Source organism: Athene noctua, chromosome 10 (assembly GCF_965140245.1).
Source record: "Athene noctua chromosome 10, bAthNoc1.hap1.1, whole genome shotgun sequence".
In the NCBI taxonomy this organism is placed as follows: Eukaryota; Metazoa; Chordata; class Aves; order Strigiformes; family Strigidae; genus Athene; species Athene noctua.
The window spans coordinates 22328674-22347863 of record NC_134046.1 but is presented as its reverse complement, the minus strand read 5'-3'; the positions used below and the strand labels follow the sequence as shown (position 1 = coordinate 22347863).

The window sequence follows — 19190 nt, the reverse complement described above, 5'->3', positions numbered from 1 at the left end:
AGGATGTTTCATATGTACTAAGATATTGCTGTGTGGCCCACTGCTGCTCCTGACCCCGCACCAAGGAGTTGCTGTAGGCTTGGGGGCACCTCAGAACCATTGCAGATGAATGGCAGTTTAGGTACAGAAGTTCTCCTTCTACTGGAAAGTTCATGGAGTTTCTTTTGCAAGGAGTACTACAGAGTCCTTGTCTGAGAGGACATTCCCAACAGTTGCCTTTATGTTTAACTTTTGCTGGAACTTAAAGGCAGTTCCACAAAGTTCCTTCCCAAAAAACACCTGGAGAAAATCTATTTAGTAACTTTTCAAATGTGGGACTTGAATAAAGTAAATGGAAAAAGTGGAACAGTCCCGGTTAAAAAGCACCATTATAATGATGCAAGAATGGCTTATTTAGCACTCTCATATTTTGTTGAAGTTTCACTTAAATTCAGCATGAAGACTGATCAGCAATATTTTCTAGCTCTCAGGATAGGGCATGCAGCAACATTTGGGACACGTACTTTAGGGAAGTGTAACCAAATAAAAATGACTTGCCGAACACTCTGTATTAGTACATTTTAACTCTTTCAGTATTTAGCACTGAATGAGCTGCAGGTGTTGTTTGAAACAGATTTTCCTTTTAAAAAATTATTCTTTATTACTAGGCTTGCAGCCTTCATTGTTACTTAAATACTTGTATTTTGAGAAAAGGTAGGGAAGTGTTCATTGAACATCAGTATACTTGACCAAGATTTGTTTGTGACCCGTAGAATACACAAATCGCCTGAAACAAAGTTACAAAAGCAGAAACAGTTTTTTCTTGGAAAAAAAAAAATGTACAAAAAGCCAGTGGTTTTTACTGCTTTTCATAATGGGATTTAAATCTAACGTACCTAATGGTATGCTTGATACATGATACAGATCTTGGGGAAAAAACCTGTGCATTTTTGCTCTTTGCAGGTTTTTTTTTCATTTTAATCATTTATAGACCATCTTTGCTGAGTTGTCATTACATAGAAAGGGAGGTTGATTCTGTTTCCTTGAAAGTTGATATAATCTTTCACTGGGTTTTTGCTGTTGTACTTTAACTAGTACTTTGCTCAGTAGTTCTGAAGGACTTCTTTAGGGGAAAAAAATCTTAGTCAACAGAGAAGATATTTTGATGCTTTATAACTTGTTTTATTAAATCATTCAACATTGTTTCTTAAGTTCTTTAGCTTCATAATTATGCTTTGTTTTGCAAAGATGGGAGAATGCTCTTGCATTTCTTCCCTGCTGTTCAATATATGCTATTTCGTATTTGGCTTTCGTATTTCCTGTAAAAGTTTTGGTATCAATTTTACAAGAGATTAAATCTGTATTAAAATTTCCTATTATTTCCCTTTAAAATTGATACCTGTTTAAGAACTGACACTGAGAGACTCAGACTCAGTTGTATGTAAGATATAAGAAAAGTCAATAAATATTACACATTATAATAGTATTTCTGATGGTAATTCTCATTGAATTAAAGCATTGCTTTTTTATTTACTCTGTAAACTTCTTCAACTGTATTGAATTTTTAAATAACATGTAGAGTAGCACTGCCTGAACTTTTCCAGAGCCTTATGAAAAACTCATGAAAAGTTTTGAGGTATCCTTTGGTCACTGATTTTTAGTTGAGCTTGCTCTCTCTGCTTTCCAGATATTCTCCCCTTCTCTTGTCTTTCCATCTTGAAGTTCTATTAATACTGCTCATAATTTGTTTCTTTTTACCTCCTGCTACAGGCACCAGAAGTGATACGGATGCAGGACAGTAACCCGTTTAGTTTTCAGTCAGATGTCTACTCCTATGGAATAGTATTATATGAACTAATGACAGGAGAGTTGCCATATTCCCACATAAACAACCGAGATCAGGTAAGAAAAATTCTTTGAATACTGCATTTTATTTCTGGGCATAGTGCATTTTGTTGTCCTTGAGAAATGCAAGAGAAAGAAAATGCAAAACAAGAATTTAAATGTTGTTTCCATGATTCACTTCAGCAGTAAATCTGTCTAATTGAATGTTTACTTAAATAGTAACAGTTACTTGAAGGGGAAAAAAAAAATCTTTCTTATAAACACTTTAAATGCCCTGTTAATTTATTCATAGATTAAAGCTTTTAGTACATCAGTAGAATCTTGGTTTATTTATTCGCGGTTATGTGACATTTCCCTTTTGATGTTCTTACATCAGCAAGACTGGATTCTGTGCTTTTTACAAAGTGGAAAAAATCCCCAGTTGCTATTGTTAAACTTTTTAGTATTGAATGTTAGTTTGTGTGACTTAGTCTTTACTAAGTTGTATTCTTACCAGTCAGTTAACCAGTAATCATAAGGAAGCACATTAAGGACAGAATCCTCGACGGTTGTCTTTACGTGACTTTTTTTCTGGCTTAGCAAATGTAGAGCTAACTCATTCTGTAGGGCATACATTTATGACTTAGATCTTTCTGATTTCTGTTTTGCTGATCCTCAGTTGTGGTTTGTGTGTTGTTTTGTTTTGTTTTGTTTTTTTACATTAAGATCTCAGAAGCATGTGCATCTGGGGACAAACTACTAGATTTTAGTCCCTATTATGTTATACAGTCTGTATTCCAAGTATAAGAGGCCAGTTGTGTTAAGGAAGTTTTTTCTTATTTTTAAGGTTGTCTACAAATTGGGATATTGGAATGTATTTCAATTCATAATACTGAAATTGTATGCAAGCTTTAATAATCATTACTGTCACAAAACACGTGACACTTGACCCCCAAGTAAGTTTTCTGAGGAGTGATAGAATATTTCTTGGAGAGCAACACTGAGACCTTATTTTAGTAACATACTAACTTTTTTTTTTTTGTCTGAGACAATATTGGTTGAAAAAGAAACAATAGCACATTTATTTCAATTAACCTCTTCTCTTCCCCCCAGTAAAATGCTCAAACTCACTCACCCCCCTCAACCAACCAAACCTACCACCATTTTACCAGATAATAGTCTTATCAATACTATATAATCAACTATTAAGGAAGTCTGATGAAAATCCTAAATGACAACCAAATCAATTTGGACTAAAACAGCAAACATAATTTCCAACACTAATAATGTCTCTTTTATTGTTTCTCTCAAAACAAACAAAAAACCAAACCCCATTTCCTTTTTTGCTGCATCTGTTATGATTAGTTCTGGTGATCTCTTTCAGTGTGCTAGCTGTACATCTCCTTTTGCAACATGTCTTACAGAGATACCTGAAAATACAGTTTTACTGATGGATTAAGCTGCTCTGCCAAACTGGCTGGCTGCTCACAGCTGCTCAAAAGGAGGATCATTTGTCATGGTAGCCTTCAGTTGAAGGAAACTGCCGTGTCTTGTCCATGTCATAAGTGTCTCCTGTCCCATTCGGGTTGCAGTAATTCCCTCACTTGTTGAGCATTACAAACCACAGCACCGCTCTGGTTTGCTCACGCTCTACGTTACACAAAAGCAGGGCCATTGTTTCAGTTAACTAGGCTGGACAAATCTGCAAGGCTCTGCCCGTGTGTGTGCCTTTGGGACCCGTGTTTGATCACTCTGGGACACCAAAGCTATCAACTAGTGAAACTACTTCTACAGCTTTGTTTTTCTGCTACTTGCTTGTTCTTTTTCAGATTATTTTCATGGTTGGCCGAGGGTATGCTTCTCCAGACCTCAGTAAATTGTACAAGAACTGCCCCAAAGCAATGAAGAGGCTTGTAGCAGATTGTTTGAAGAAAGTTAGGGAAGAACGACCTCTGTTTCCACAAGTAAGTGTGTTTTCTGCATGCAAGTTTCAGAGTATTTTATAAATAGCCATTAGCACACAAAACATTCTATGCAGATACAAGTTTTGGTTTATATAACGTGTAGCCTGCTTCCTATTTTTGTCTTTGTTCATATGAGCATTTTTCATAACCCAGGTCCCTTAGGCCGTTTGTCATTCTGGTTGTACATAGTTCCTGTAAAGGTCATTAAAAAATATTATGCATGCAGACTGCAGCAGTGTTAGACTAACACTAGAGCAATTAGCTTTCAACAGCTGACCTGTTTTAGAGATAAGCAAAAAAATCCCCTGAAACAATAAAAATCAAATCTGTCTTTGTGTTTGCATTTTATTTTAGTGAAGGATTGAGAGAAATGAGAGACCATTCCTCCTTTCTTTCCCCACAACTGTGAACAAGCAAACAAAATCCACTGGGGGATGTAGCAATTTTTGGTATTTTTATAAGGGATACTTGTGTTACCTTTTCTTAGAGCTATGAGAATGATGAAGTTACTTTCTTATTAAATAGCTGGAATTAAATGTCAGCAGATTTTTGAAAAACTAACTTCTTGCTGTTACAGTAAGTAGTAACTTGTGTGGTTTAAAAAGTTCTTTCTCCACGTCATTTTGTAAACAGACTGTTAGGCAGAAGATGCAGTTCTTTCCCTGCGATTCTGCTGGAGAATTGCACAGACGCTTGTTGACTGATCACAATGTCTGTGGGCTAATGCAAAGTATCCTCCCATCCTCTGAAACTCAGTGAGACTCCTCATAGCAATGAAACTGTGAGGCAGTTTGAGTATTCAGACTGGGGTATTCTGGAGTGTTGTTTTCAGTGCCTCCACATAGTGTATCATTGCTCTTGAAGATATGCTTAAAGCTGTAATAAATGAAGGTTCAAGACTTAAATAGAAAGAGCTGCTTGTGTAACAAACCTTCTAATTTTATGTGTTTCCCTCAGATACTGTCGTCCATTGAATTGTTGCAACATTCTTTACCCAAAATCAACCGGAGTGCTTCTGAACCATCTCTGCATCGCGCCGCCCACACAGAGGACATAAATTCATGCACATTAACATCCACGAGACTACCCGTGTTTTAGGATCGTGCTCCCCTTCCCTTGTTCTCTCCAGTGATGGGAAAGGAACAGAAGTAACAGAAGTTGTGCTTTTAATGCCTCAGTGTACAGGATCAGTGCCAGCAGGATTATCCGCGTCCCAGTTTTAAGAACAAGCTGCTAAGGATTTCTGCAGTTCTTTCCCTGCAGGGACACAGCTCCACCTTGCCTTTTTCTACAGTTTCTTTTACTGGGATAGTTAACAGACTGTAAATCAAGAGATCTATTACTATTTTTTTAATAGATGCACTTGAGCCTTATTTTTCCCATACACAGAAGCGATGGATGTTTCTTTGGCAGTGTTTCTGGATTGATTTGAATCTGTTGATAAACGTATTTTTTACAGTGAGGAGGGCTTGCCTCGGCGTTTGAGGAGAGATGAGGCGTTATGGTGCTCCTTGACTGCCCCTGCCAGAGGCCGCTTCAGGCTGGGGGGCTGCCTGAAATGGGTATCTGCAAACAACACTGAGGGAAGAGGAAAAAACTTTCTGGGAATCAGCTCCTGCCTAAGAGTTTTCATCAAGCCAATGAAATAAGTTAAAATGCTAATTCAACACAAAATAGTTTTGCAATAGTTTTGCACATAGAAGAAAAACTCTTGCAAAAGAATGGAATATATTCTGAATTGTACTGCTCAGAGAAGGAAGCTAGCCAGTCTTGCTATGGTCATCTTCAGTAACTTAAGCAGCTTACTTTGGTACTATTGACTTGTTTCTTGCAGCCCAATGAGGTGGTAAGTGCAGAAAGACAGGCTTTTTTGGCTGAGAAAAGGCTAATTAACATTATCCGTATACTTCTGCAGAATGAGCGTAGTCTTCATCCCATCTGAAGCTGTCGTCCAAGAGATGCACTATCAAGAGGAAACTGAGCATATACAGTTTTTCTTGCTGATTTGGGTTTTAATTTTGTTTTTATTGCTCCTGAGAAAATGCATTTATTGTAAGCCAAGGTTCCTCTGATTATCTTATTTTAATAAAATAAATTAAATTTTAGGTTTAAGATTCAATGTCATCATTTAATGTCGTCATCCATAGTTCTGACATGTACATCTCCATTTGAAAAATGCAGAAAATTACATTCTGAACAACGTTTAAAGAGTTGCAAGGATAGGTAATAGCAGTTCAAGTAAAAACACATTTGATGAGACAACCTAGAGGCTTCCAATCACTTCCAGTACAGGATGGTTTTTATTCTACTGTAATAATCTTCCAGCAGCATCTACTTAAGATACCTATGCTGATGTACTACCACGTTATTCACCTGCACCAGTTCTGCTTTGCGTTTTATCTTCTGTGAACCTGTTGCTTACTTAGCTAGAAGGGAGCGTTTTGGCTTGGCTGAACTCCACAGAGGACAACAACCAGGTGGTTTAATCTAGGAATTTATTTTTTAAACAGCATTCTGTTTAAGTATGTTGATTAAGGAAAGAATGGAAGCCAAGCTTCCATTCTTGGAATAGCAGCTTTGGGATTTTGTGTCATTCTCTGCCCACACAGACGAGTATGGGGCTCCTGTCTAGTGAGTGAAGAGGCAAGATGTCTGTAACCACTGTTATCATCTCAGTCTAAACAGCTGCCTAAAATGTGTTAGGCAAAATACTTTTGCTGTGAATTTTGACAGCTTGCATGTGTGACCCTTAACTGCCTGTAGTGTCTAAACAGCTTCTCAGTGGCAGCAAGGGAAAACCCCCTAACGCACTTATGTACTTCAAGTTCCTCTTTCCTTTCATAAGTCAGACACACACTTAATAAAAAGTATCTAGACCTTTTGTCCTCAGAATATTGTATAACGTTATAAGAAGGGTGGAATAGTAATCCTTAGGTGATAATTGAGCATAACCATAAAATGTCCTTGCTAAAAAGTAAATTGAGGGTTGGTGGAAACTGTTCCGTATTTCTGCATGATTTTTATTATTAATCTTGGTATTTTAACTGCAACCTTCTCCAAACATAATTTATCTCTCATTTTACCTCCATTATAATAAGTTTAAAAAGGAAAAACAAAGGAGAAATGGTAAACTGCTTTTACTTTAGCTCTAAGATCCAAAAAGAAACCATTAACTCCTCATTTTTAAAACAGGTTATCTGTCTATTGGAAAATTAAAATTTTTTTATAAATAGGCTTGTTTTGACTAGCACTTGATTTCAAATTAAAGCTGCTGAGTGAACAATTTAAAAGGTCCAAGTCTTACTGCTATTAAATTAAAACTTTGGTTTTTCAAAGCTACCTTTGAAAAACAAGTTATCTTTCTCATTTCAGACTACTGTTACCTGGTTTATGTCATCTTGGGGCAAAGTAAATCAGGAATGTCTTGTTGAAGGTAAAGAACATCCTCTTCCTTGACTTTTTTGGGGTCTATTTTATTACTGATGAAAATATTCCTCTCTGGAAAAAAAAAAAAAAATCACGCAAGACCAGGTACAAACAAGCTTCAGCAGGGAGGTTAAGGGCTGTTTAAGTATTTTGGGGTAAAGTATGCCTGGGCAAGTGCTCTTGAACATTAATCTTAGAGTACTAGATCTCTCTTAGTGATGCTTTATTTTCCTCCACCTTTGTAAGCAGTGATGAGGAATTACACTAATAAGACTTCCTAGGGTCAGACTTTCACCGGTGCCCCCAGTTGCCAGTTCTGACAAGCGGTGTTAGACTGACAGGCTGAGGCTTGACTTCCCAGGAAGCGTTGTTAAAAATTAACTTCAGGAGGGAAATAGTTGTGGAAAAGTTACATTTCCTAGGTCAGAACAGAGAGAACAGAATTTGCAATTTGAGGGAAGTGTTGGCTGGCAGAGAGGGGTGTTCTCCCTCTTCTGTTGGAACCCGTACTGCAGCATTTCCATCCAGAATGTTTCTCAGCTTCAGTTTTGACCCAGAACTGCCACCCAACACTTGAAGCAGATAATCCTGTGGTCACTCATTTGGTGCCATTTAGAAACATTTGAATCCCAGATTAAGGTTCCTGCTGTTTGCTTTATGAGAGTGACCCAGATCCTAGTTTTGCATCATCAAAGCAGCGCCCTCCATGCTGTGCCGATGTAAGGGGTTTTGCACAAGTGTCTAAATACACTTGGCTTCGCAACACAAATAACTTGTGTCGCCTCAACAATGAAGCTTTCTGAAGCGTTAAGCAGCCGAGCAGCCCTTCCAGGGTATGCGCGTTGTCCTCAAGCCCTGGGTCTGCTTTAGGGCTGTGTACTGAAGGTGCTGGAGAGAACTCTGCTGTACTGCTGTGGTTTAAAGCTGGTACTGAGCTGCTGTGTCCGGCCACCTTCAGTGTCACTCACAGGGACCATATCTGAGCTCTGCCTCTGCTTTCAGTAATGGCATCTGCCAGCTGCAGCTGCTCCCAGGCTCTCCTGGGAGAGGGAAAAGCCTAAGCAGCTACTGGCCACACAAGTCAGAAAACCATTAGTTAAAACTAAGAGTTTTGTTTTTATCTGAAATTATTTAGTTACGTTGTTTAATTTTGGCTACTTGATTTAACTGAATCATGGTTTCCCTTCCAGTTAATTAGTTCAGATGTATTTAAATGGAACAATAATAACTACAGCTGTTGCAATGACTATTGAAAGTAATTTGTTACTCTCGGGCTCCAGCTTCCAAAATTCAATTTGTGCTGTAAGTTTAAGGGAGCTGTATGTCGTGACTCCAGCGTTGCTCTTCCTGATGCTCTAAGAGACATTTCCTGCCACTACACACTTTAATTATTTCAAAACAAGGGGAGGGACTTGTGCAGTCTTGGAGAGCAGTGTGCAGGCATGGTGTAAGAATACAGCAAACTGTTCTGAACTCTAGGTACTACTTTGAGGTATAATATATTAGTTCTTAAATCTCCTTTTTAAGGAAGAAAAAGCTACGCTGACCATTATTCCCCGTGGGTTTTTGTAGATACACATTTAGTTGATTTAGTGAAAGGAAAAAAAAGCGCACCCAAAATAGATTTAGCAACAGTTTTTAGCAGCTTAAGCTTTAAATGGTAAGAGAGGAGCTGTATTTACACTACTGCTCAGCTCACAAGACAGCAGATGTTAGGCCCAAGAGGAAGCAAATCCTCTTGGGATTAAGGAATTTTTTTCCATGCAATCAATTTAACTTTTTAAATAGATTTTAGTATTGTTACCATACAAAAACGATCTGAAAACTTTACCAGGACTGCACAAGTAAACCACAGGGCACATTCATCCTAACTGTGCTGTAGAAAGTAAAAGCATGGCTAAATAAATAGCTACATTGCTGTAGACGAAAACACCTTTAGTTGTCTTTATTGAGAAGTAGAAGAATCCTCATCGGCCCCGGAAAGGTGCATGAAAAGTTCTCCAAGTTCTGTTACTTCATCGTCCGTGCTGGTCACAGTCCTGCTTTCTCTGTCTTCAATAAAGTCCCACAGACGAACGGAATTGAAGAACTGGAATAGAAGAAAAACTGGCTGAGCATGAACTGGTCACACTTCCACCAAAACATTTTCCCTTATAAGTCTTACTTCATTTTAAAAGAGGCAGAAGCTGGGCTTGCCCTAGGATGTACCAGCACCGCCAGCGGTTGCTGTTGAGCGTGAAGCGCAGCCGCTCTCTGCGGCGCTGCAGTGCGAACACGGGGGTCAGGCTGGACCCACTGATGGCCACCGACCCACTGAAGCAGCAGCCTGCCTGGACCAGTGCGGGGGTGGCCAGGCCATCGTGAGTTTTTCAGAAGACTTTAACCTTTTCAGCTGGTCTTACTGCCAGCTCTGTGCAGGCACGTGAGGTGAGATTTTAACGCTGAGTGAAAGCTCTAACAGCAGAATTCCTCTGAAGAAAAAGGCCTGCCAGGAGAAGGGTTGGTTGAAAAAATGCAACTTAAATTTTTGCTCTTAAACGAAAGGTGCCTTCTCCTTTCCCTAGTAACAAACCTTTGCCTCAAGGAAAACTGAGGGGTGCTTTCTTCACTTCTTGGAGGCCCTGCATGGTATGAAACATTAGTACACTTTGCATTCAAAAGGTGGTTTTGGCTACACTTGACCAGAGTACGCCCTTACCCGCACAGTCCCCTCAGAGCTGAGCTGCTTCCTTGGCTTTTCAGGTTCAGCTCGTGTCCCATCTGGATAAGCATGAAGGTAAAGACACTTCCCTCCAAACGGACAAGTTCCTTTCCCTTGTTCAAAGTACTTGCAGGGTTTTTTCCTGATGTAATTAGAAGAGAGTGTTATTGCCTTCAGCTAGTCAGGAACTAGACACAGTTCACTCTCCACAGCTGCTTATCCCACCCTTAGCCAGTGCTGCCAAGTACAGCTCCTGTTAACACACCGAGGGCTTTGGTCTCCCATTCCCTCGCTGACAGCAGTCAAAACAGATGGGGAAGGTTATTAAAGGGGAACAAAGAAATACCTGAAAGAACACCAGCGTAAGTAAAATAAAATTATAGTATCTCAAAACATGGGAAAGTGAAGGACATTCAAGGAATGTCAGTGATCAGATGCATTTTCATCACAACGCACAAATCAGTTGCTATTTTTCCAGCACCATTCCTCTCCTGTATTTTCTACCACTACATTTTTATGAACCAGTTCCTCTCATCATCTCCTTTGGAAGTTCTGTGACAACAGTTTGTTAATTTAAGCTTCCATCAGCTTTGTTGTTCAGCCAAGCTGCTCTAGCTGCATAGCAAGTTTTTATAAAGATGTACAACAGTACTTGGGGACCGGGGGATTGGTGGGTTGTTCTACAATGAGAAACAGCCATGAGGAAACAACAGAGAAAATGCAATTGAACTTGTAATCTTAATATGCAAATAGTGATGAAACTGGTTCCTAAGACATAGATACTGTCTATGAAATAGGAACTAAATGGCGAAGAAAGCTAAACAATACCAACCCCCAACCAACCAGCCAAACCCCCCCCCACCAGGCAGTGCACTAAAAGCGGAATGAATTGTCCTGGGTTGGAGCTCAAGTGGTCTGTGACTTCAGGTTTCTAGGTCTGACTTTTTTCTTCCTGCGCTGGCATATAAATGGGAATGGATTTGTGCTGGCACGAGCCCTGCTCTTAGCTCGACTCCACTTCATCAGCATTTTTTCATTCCATGCAATAGAGTCCTCAAGTTAAACCGCCAAGAGATCTATCCATAGAATTTCTGTACCAAAGACTTTTTTTATCTACAGCACAGTGTCTTAGCTGAGCACTTAAGCAAACCCCCTTTTGGATTCTCTTCTATAGAGGTTGACAAGAGCCAAACCCAACTTCCAGCACTACTTGACACCTCGATGCCAACAACACCAAAGCGTCCCGCACCTTACTGAGAACACGGCTGTTTAAAAACTGCACTAAAAACTGAGCACAGCTTACTACCACCAATTCAAAGTCCTTACGAATTAAAATGAAAAACCAGCAGTAAATAGGCTGTTGAAAACAAACCTTATCTGAAGAATCTCAGTTTAAGGTGATTAATTTTATTCCAATATTTTGCCTAAGATAAAAGAAGGCAGGATGCTGGATTAAATGTTTAATGGAGCAGTACCACTTTCAACAATTCTTCTGCTGTGTTGTAACAGGACTCGAGAGAGTTAAAGCTTCCCAAGCAGCTGAAGAACTAGTAGCAACAGCTGTGCACAGATATAGGTCAGGCCTATCTTCCTGTGTACTCCAAAGGGCACATCTAAGGTTGGTGCACATCATATAATAAAGCTGCACAACTTGTAGCAAAACAGTCATCCCTCGCTCAGGTCAAGCACAGCACTGCTTGTTTACCTTAAAAAGGGGGAGCAAGGAGATGAGGAAAGGTATCCCGCTGTTCTGCAAACTACACAGCCCTTACAAGTTTCAGGCCAGCACAGCTTTGCAAAGCTGCTGTAAAACTACCCATCAGCAGGCCTCTGCCAGTGCTCCAAGCACCGGGCAAATTGTTATCCGACAATAAAAGGAATGCAGTCGTGTAGTATTTTCCATTTCCAGAAGACATTACAAAAGCCCTGTGAGTTTTTACCCCATGTTTCAAGAGACTATTACATTTTCCTTCCCCATTTGTTTTCCTCGGTAGCTGACAACTTTCCAGGCAGTTATGTCGAAGGGATCAACAGAAAACGCATGAAGCCAATTTTGGCAAATGAACTGAAATAGCTTCCCCATTTGAGAGCACAGTGAGTCTGAATAATTTCTGATCTATCATTATGCAACAGATCCTTTCATGGCAGTCACAAAGTTAAATAAAAGTGTTACCAGAGATTAAGAGTTCCCTGTAGAATGGTTTTTAATTACATGAAGTTTAAAAATGCAGGCATTTTGATTAACTAAGCCTTAGCATATCTATCTTAAGGACAATGTAAACAGTGCTTGTTGTTGCTGAACTTACCCCACTCCCTGCTTAAATGCTTCAATCAGCTCATTTTTCTTCTCCTGATCTTCTACCCAATAAGCACTGGGAATGACAAACTCAGATATCACACGGCACTCCGGGCAGGACCTTAGTGGATCAAGACAAAACAGCAATGCTGTTACTTTCCAGGAGTGATACTCCTCAATGTATTTGCAAGGACCAGCAGTGTCCTGAGGGGAAGGGAGATGGTTTGTCACAGCGAAGCAGCAGACCCCTCCTCACACATTAGTACAGCACACGTATACATTTGGTTTTAGTTTCAATTGAAATAATCCAATCCAGCACGCTTGGGGCTCGCACGACCTCGCGTTTGTTTCTAGACTTGAAGAAACGTAACAGGTATTTTCCTCAATATGCAGAAATAACCTGCATTTGCTAGTCCCAATACGCAGAAATAAACCATAACTATCATGTGAGTACTGCAGCATCCACACAGCAGAGCACCAAATCAGGTGGAAAAAGACAAAGGAAGGTCTCTAAGCCTTTCAAAACGTGATCCAACTTTTACCAGCTGCGATAAATTGTGTTCACTTAGTGGTTTTACCAGATGGATTTCTTATGTGAGGAACTAAGAACAAGAATCAAACATGCAACTTCAGGTACCTCAACAAGCCTAGGAAAGGCTTTACTGCCCCCTCCCCATGAGTCCCATAAAACACCTTGTCTCCTTACAGGCAGTGCTTTTAGAACTAAGCCAAGTCCCTCCTCCAGATTAACTTTGCAACAACCGGTATGTTCACCATTATGGAGAAATGTGAAAAACGTTCTTGAAGAACTTGTAGTAGTATTTAATCCATACTCAAAATGGATTCCAGGGCACTGTTTCTGAAAAAAAACAATATCCTCACAGTCCCTACTGTAGGCAGAATATCTCAGCACCAGTCCAACAGAAGCTCCAATACAGGTTACGTGCTAACGAGCTAATGTTCGCTTCAATGAAATGTATAATGAAAGCGGTGCAGAAAATCTATTTTGGCAGAAGACTGAGAATATTTCCCACTTACAAGTATGCTTGTAACTTGAGAGTTTTCAAAGACATGCTCAAAAAAGGAAATTGACTTAGTTGGATGTTTTAAATTTTCTCATCTGAGAAGGAACATGGTTGGAATACATTTTTTACAGAGTTAAAAGTTGAAGGCATTTACTCACAGATAAATGTGTCATCAGTGGGAAATTTAGTTTGAGTAAGCTACAATTTAGAGAAAAATCCAGTAATTAAGCACATACATAAGAAAAAAGGAGTTACTGTTTTTGCGCACAGGTTACCGTGAAGGGCACAGGTTAACACAGTCTCAGCTGCTCCTGAGTTCCCACTGTTGACGCAGTGAGGGAGGGTGAAGTTGCAAAGGGCCAAACTCCTCCCGGGCAGGACAGCAGCATGTGAGTAAACTGTTACCAGAGGATACCCGATGTGTCCTACTGGTCTTGAAGGTAGTTCCCATAGCCACACTCCAGCATCCTGGAACTTGCCAGCAACTGGACCATGATTTTCTGAGCTCAGATCTGACGAATAGCTATGTTAAAATTTACAGCTTCTGAATCCCTTATCACCAGTTTTATTTGTGTATTGAGTCAAAGCACACTGGAGAGCCCATCTCACGGGTGGCACAGGCCACAGAGAAGAAACTTGTTAACACCAACTTACTTTATGATTGGATTCTCGAACTGCTTGGCACATCTCCACTGCCGGATGCAAGACAAGCAGTACGTGTGATTGCAGTTGGAAAGGATCCCAAACCTCCTCTCGGAGGCTGATGGTTTCTCGTACACCACTTCCATGCAGATACTGCACACCTTGTCCTGACTCGCCTGAAAGGCAAAGGCCTTCTCCATGTCGTGCTCAAACGTCGCCATGCACATCTGTCACAGGAGAGATGTCACTGGTTACTGCAGCCCATCTACCAGCCTGTTCCTTGCAAAACAAAAGTGTCTATGAAAGGAACCTATTACAGGAAAAAGGGATGCTGAATAAGGGCATCATTCCTACCCTCCATCATCGTAATTTAATTTTAAGGACATTAAATTCAGTCACGTTATTTCAGCCCTTCAGTGCCCTCTGCAGCTTCAGGAGTATCAGAAGTAAGGCTGCCCAAACACTCGTAATTTACACCTTTCTGTATCTCTGCTGCAGAACAGGAATTGCACAAGGAGAAGCTTCAAACACCTCTAAAAAATGTCTAATTCAGGGTCCAAAGCAGCTGCCACACTCAAGATGTGACTGCTTATCCTTAAGGCCACACTCATTCACTGGATACTAAGCTTTACCCTAGCTAAGGATTTAGTCTCTTAGTACAAGCCTTCCTACAGTATCCTGGTAGTGACAGTCAATAACCAATTCACACGCTCACAGCACTACACGGTAAGCTGGTGGTTACACCTGCATAGTTTTACCTCTTACTTTCCAAAGTTCTCAGGACTTGACAATTAAAATAAATTTAAGACTTTAAATTATAAAAATAGTTTTTAAAGGACACAAAATACTTCCAGCATTAGTAGCAGCATTTTGACTAGTCACCTTCTGACCCAGCACCCAACTCTGCTCCTGGCAGCTGGCAGCAGCCGTGGCGGGACACGGTGCCAGATACCAACAAGCTCCCGGAAGAAGCGAGAACTCGACACCAGCACGTTTTGCAAGCATATGCTGACTGCACAAAAACTGAGGTTCTTAACCCTCTGGATTCTACTCCACACCTCAGTGGTTCAGTAACCACAAACACTACTGGTCTTTCTCCTCTTCTGCCTTGAGAACTCCTGTTCCTGACCACCCTTGACCTAAACCTGATAGCCAGGCAGAGAAAAGAGCAGCCCCTTAAGCCCACCTTTACCAAATCGATTCCTCACACAGTTCTCCTTCAGCCATCCTACTTCCACTTCAGCTCCAAAATCTCTGTACTCTTCAGTCTGTCCCTACTTGACCCTGCCTCGAAATCAGCCACAGCCAAGAGGAGACATCTGAAGAGCTCACTAGCAGCCCACAGTTCCTCTCCCCCACTGTACAGAGCATACCATCGAGACACTGTGTAAGCTATAAAAGACATCTTCCTGGTAGAGCTGCAGGCAAGTTTCCAGTAAGGGTGAAATGGGAAAAAAAGAAGTTGCTGTAAAAGGCTATCTGCATCATCATCATTACCAATTAAACCCCAGATGCAAGAGCAGACCACTCTTACAGGCATTTTATAGTTAGATAAATCACAAAACAAAAGCTCTTTGGGACAACAGGCTCTTCTACAAAATGCATCTTTAGATTTTAGAGCAAATAAACCAAACCTTGCCCTGAGCAAAGCAAGTCTCACACCAATTTCACATTAATATTACCATCTCGTGAGCCTTCCTCTGTTCCTGATCAAAAGGGTGAAGCACTTGCAACCCACATATCTCACACACGTCTCCGTGGAGGTAGAGGCAGCGCTCCCCAAAGTGGCACGCTCCTGCGGCAGCGTAGGGACACAGCTGCTCCCCGTCAGCACAGGAGCTTCCAGCCACTGCATCTTCCAGTCCGCTGCAAATTGCTTCCAAATACGAGTGGGGCTTCATTTCCAGATTATCATTTTGGTCACTGCAACACACCACATCGCTTGTGGCACTGGGTTTCTGCTTCTCATCATTCAAGCCACACAGATCTTAGGAAACAGAAACACAGTATGAACCATACGTGACACTGCACAAAACCTGCACAAGAAGCTCCATATACTTTCCTTCCAATGACTGCCATTAAAAAAAAGTTTTCTTCTCAATGAAATCTCATCTCTAAGCCCCTTTTGCTCACAAAGCACAAGAATTTTCGCAACCTACCTACTGTAAAGTTTGATTTCAAGATTTCTTCAGCTGTTTTCTGTTTACAAATAGGCTAAAAAAAAATCTTTTCAGATTAGGGCAACTGGCCCATTCAGTGCAATGGTGAGAACAGGTGGGAACGGCGTGCAGGTGGCAGCGGGGCTCAGCTCCTCTGCCCTGCCCAGCAGGCACAGACACATCTCTCTGTCCTTGCGTTCCTTAAGGCTGCACAATCCTCCACAGAGCACACGCCAGGTACGCTGGCACAAAGCAGCCAGGCTTCTCACCATTTCAAATGCCCTCAACGTTGAGAACAAAATGCACAAAATGATCTGAGGGGCTGAGAAATTTTAACCAAAAAAACCCAAATCAAAACAGAAAACCACCCCCAAAAATCCCCCCAAACAAATATCATCCTTCTGGGAACACCTGGCTAAAAGCCAGTCAGCTAGACAGGGTCGTTAAGGGGTAGTGACGGGCACAAGTGCTTCCAGGAAAGAAGCCTTGGTGGGTAGGAAGTCTGAGCACCGCCCCAGCTGTCCACAAAACTCAAGCAATTAAAGGAGAAAAACTACCTAAGTCCTATCAAGCATCGAGGAGGACGAGCAGAGCCCCGCTCCCACTCACTTCTGTCCCTGAGCACTAGTGTTTTCTTCTCCCTCTTGCCGGTCTCATGCAGTTTGCTCCTGATAAGGGGCGCGCTGTGCTCGGGGGGGTGGCGCGGGTTGTGCAGCGCTGCCGAGGAGAGGGGAGGCGGCGCAGGGGCTGCTGCACCCCCCGGCGCAGGTAGTCTGGTGTGATCATACCTGCAAAAGGAACAAAGACAAAACAAGTGTTACAAAGCCTAAACTTGGCACAGTGGCAGTGAATATATAAACAAAACTGAATCGCTATTTTTTTTCTTTTTTTAAAGGATTGCTCTGACAAGTTGACTGAACTGCTCAGTCTCTTTCAAAGCCAGACTAAGAGGTTTCTCAGTCTCAAAAAATGGATGCCTTTGAAAGCACCCCTATATTTTCTTCTCCAAAGATGCCCGGCACAGCTGAAAGAACATAATTCACGGGCATATTAAATTAGATCTTCGTCATCGCCTCACACAAACAGGTTTTCTGGCATTTCTCAGAGAGGCAACATCAAAACGCTGTGCAGGAAGGAGTGACATTTCATGATCTCAGTTTCCCCCTGCAAGCAGCAAAACTTAAGACTTTATGCTGCCATACCACAGGGAAAGATGCAATATTTGCATACAGGATAGGAAAGGACTCGAAACATCCAGTAAAAGCTACAGAAATACCCTCCAGCAGCAGAGCAGAAGCAAACACGGCAGTGGAGAGCCTGGTCCCGTAAAACCATGGACGTACCCGAATGCTACAGCATTTCAGATGGGAACAAAAATATTTTCCATGCCTGTTTCTGGTCCTGTACTTAGGACCTGTAGATGCCCACAGACATACTATACGTGTGAATCACGTGCATCAAGTGCCCCAAACTCCAGCAAAACAGCAACATACTTTGCAGCCATTATTATGGTCCAGTCAGCGTATGACATGGTCCCCATGAATAACACGGCCGTCAGCAACATTACACATCACCAATTCAATGCCAGCAGCTAATGGAGGCTGCAGAAATCACTGATGTTCAATCTCCTGATCAGAGTTTGGTACCATGGACTAAGCAAAGGAAAGGAAATGTAACTATGCCTCAGCAAGGCCATGAGATCCCCCGTTGCCGTCAGATGAAGGTACAAACACAGGCTTCTTATCTGTGACCACAATTTTTCCATTACAGAGCCACTGGCTGCCCCGTGGCACAGCCCTGATGGAATGTAACAACGTTAACTAACGCACAGTGTTTACTAGAGCATTTCTCAAGGAGTTTTAACCAGAAGACTTCAGGAAAAGATGTGGTACCACTCAGCTTTCCCACCAAACCTCGGGGAGCACAAGAACAACACTTTGCTCTAAGACAGACCTTAAAGTCCTTGAAACTGTGCATTAGAATCTGCATGAAGGTGGCTACGAGCTACATCAGGAGCACGGAGCAAAGCGCTGCCGAAATGCTGGCGCTTCCAGCCACTTCAGTAATGCAGAAAGCAAACCGTGCTGCCAAATGCTACTTCATGTGAAGTGGCAGGCTGCTTTTTGATTTTAACAGGTCGCCCTATAGTATGAACCAGATAAAAAACATATGTGAAACCTAAAGTTTAATTTCTACAGAGTAAAATAACTGCTGAAGCCAAGACAGAATAAAACTATTATATTGGATCTATATGCTGGTTTTGGTACCGGAAGAAAAAGTCCCTATTTAATATATTATTTCATTCACCTTGTCATCTTATCTTTTCTTGATCTTTTATTCTCTGGGGTTTAAAGTTGGCTGCATGTGATTATTACCAGTTCTCCTGAACTCACTATTCGAAAAAGAGCCGGGTCTTTACCTGCACCGAGCTCCATAGGCACACTGTCCCTTCTGGTAATACTTGCAGATAGTAGATGACTTGCTTGTAGATAAATCATGTGAGAACAGACACTTACTTCCCTCCCGACACACTCCTTGCATATAGTACCTGGGGGAGAAGTAGTTCTGGTCAGAGAAGTCCGGTTTGTAAATACGAGCATAAGAACGGTTTTACTGCCCAGAGGAAACTTCGAAAAGCGTTTCCGTCCAAACCCGGCCTCGCTGCTTCGGCAGAACAAGGCTCCGCCGTGAGGAGGCCGCACACGAGGGAGCGCGGCGGTTCTCCGCACCCACAGCCCCGGCTGGGGGTCGCCGCCGCCACCTCCCTCCTCCCCCCTCGCCCTCCCGTGGCAGCAGCCGGCACCGGGCAGGATCCGCCCGGGCGCGGCACCCGGCGCTGCCGAGCCCCACCAGCCTTCTCCCGGCGGGGGAAAACGCGCTCCCGCGGCACGGCCCGGGAGCCGGGGCCGAGCCCTAGAGGCCCGGGCTGGGGAGGCCTCCGCCACCTTGCCCTGGCCACGAGCAGGCCCCAGGAGGCCCGGCGGTACCGCGGGGGGGGCGGGCCGGGCCCCGGGCCGCGCCGCTCACCTGCAGGTCACCTGCTTCGTGCTCATGGTGGCCCCAAGCCGGCCGCCGGCGCTGCGCCCCGAGCGGGCGGAAGGGCGGAGCCAGGCGGGGCCGCAGCGCCGCCGCCCCCGGCCCGTCCCGGCCCGGCCCCGCCCGCCCCGACACGGC

The 19190-nt window shown here is 42.5% G+C and overlaps 2 protein-coding genes across 9 annotated transcripts in view; one reads left to right on the top strand and one right to left on the bottom strand.

Moving 5' to 3' along the window:
* Positions 1 to 5872, top strand: part of RAF1 (Raf-1 proto-oncogene, serine/threonine kinase) — an 80470-nt gene extending 74598 nt beyond the window's left edge. For all 6 annotated transcript variants that reach the window (XM_074914405.1, XM_074914406.1, XM_074914404.1 and 3 more), the window contains 3 exons: positions 1750 to 1881; positions 3633 to 3767; positions 4725 to 5872. In XM_074914405.1, the coding sequence (XP_074770506.1) occupies positions 1750 to 1881; positions 3633 to 3767; positions 4725 to 4865 (408 nt within the window). In that variant the 3' untranslated portion in view covers positions 4866 to 5872. The remainder of the gene's footprint in view (positions 1 to 1749; positions 1882 to 3632; positions 3768 to 4724) is intronic.
* A 118-nt stretch (positions 5873 to 5990) lies between these two features.
* MKRN2 (makorin ring finger protein 2) lies at positions 5991 to 19190 on the bottom strand. 3 transcript variants are annotated; one of them, XM_074914413.1, is made up of 9 exons: positions 19044 to 19190; positions 18436 to 18564; positions 16626 to 16804; positions 15540 to 15844; positions 13870 to 14084; positions 12201 to 12311; positions 9892 to 10036; positions 9127 to 9282; positions 5991 to 7265 (listed from the first exon to the last, which is right to left on the bottom strand). In XM_074914413.1, exons 1-8 carry the CDS (start codon positions 19067 to 19069, stop codon positions 9139 to 9141), a joined length of 1254 nt encoding a protein of 417 aa, XP_074770514.1. In that variant the 5' UTR covers positions 19070 to 19190; the 3' UTR covers positions 5991 to 7265; positions 9127 to 9138. The 3 variants fall into 3 exon arrangements, with proteins under 3 accessions (XP_074770514.1, XP_074770513.1, XP_074770515.1); XM_074914412.1 differs by lacking the exon at positions 5991 to 7265 and having other exon boundaries at positions 9124 to 9282; XM_074914414.1 differs by lacking the exons at positions 5991 to 7265; positions 18436 to 18564 and having other exon boundaries at positions 9124 to 9282.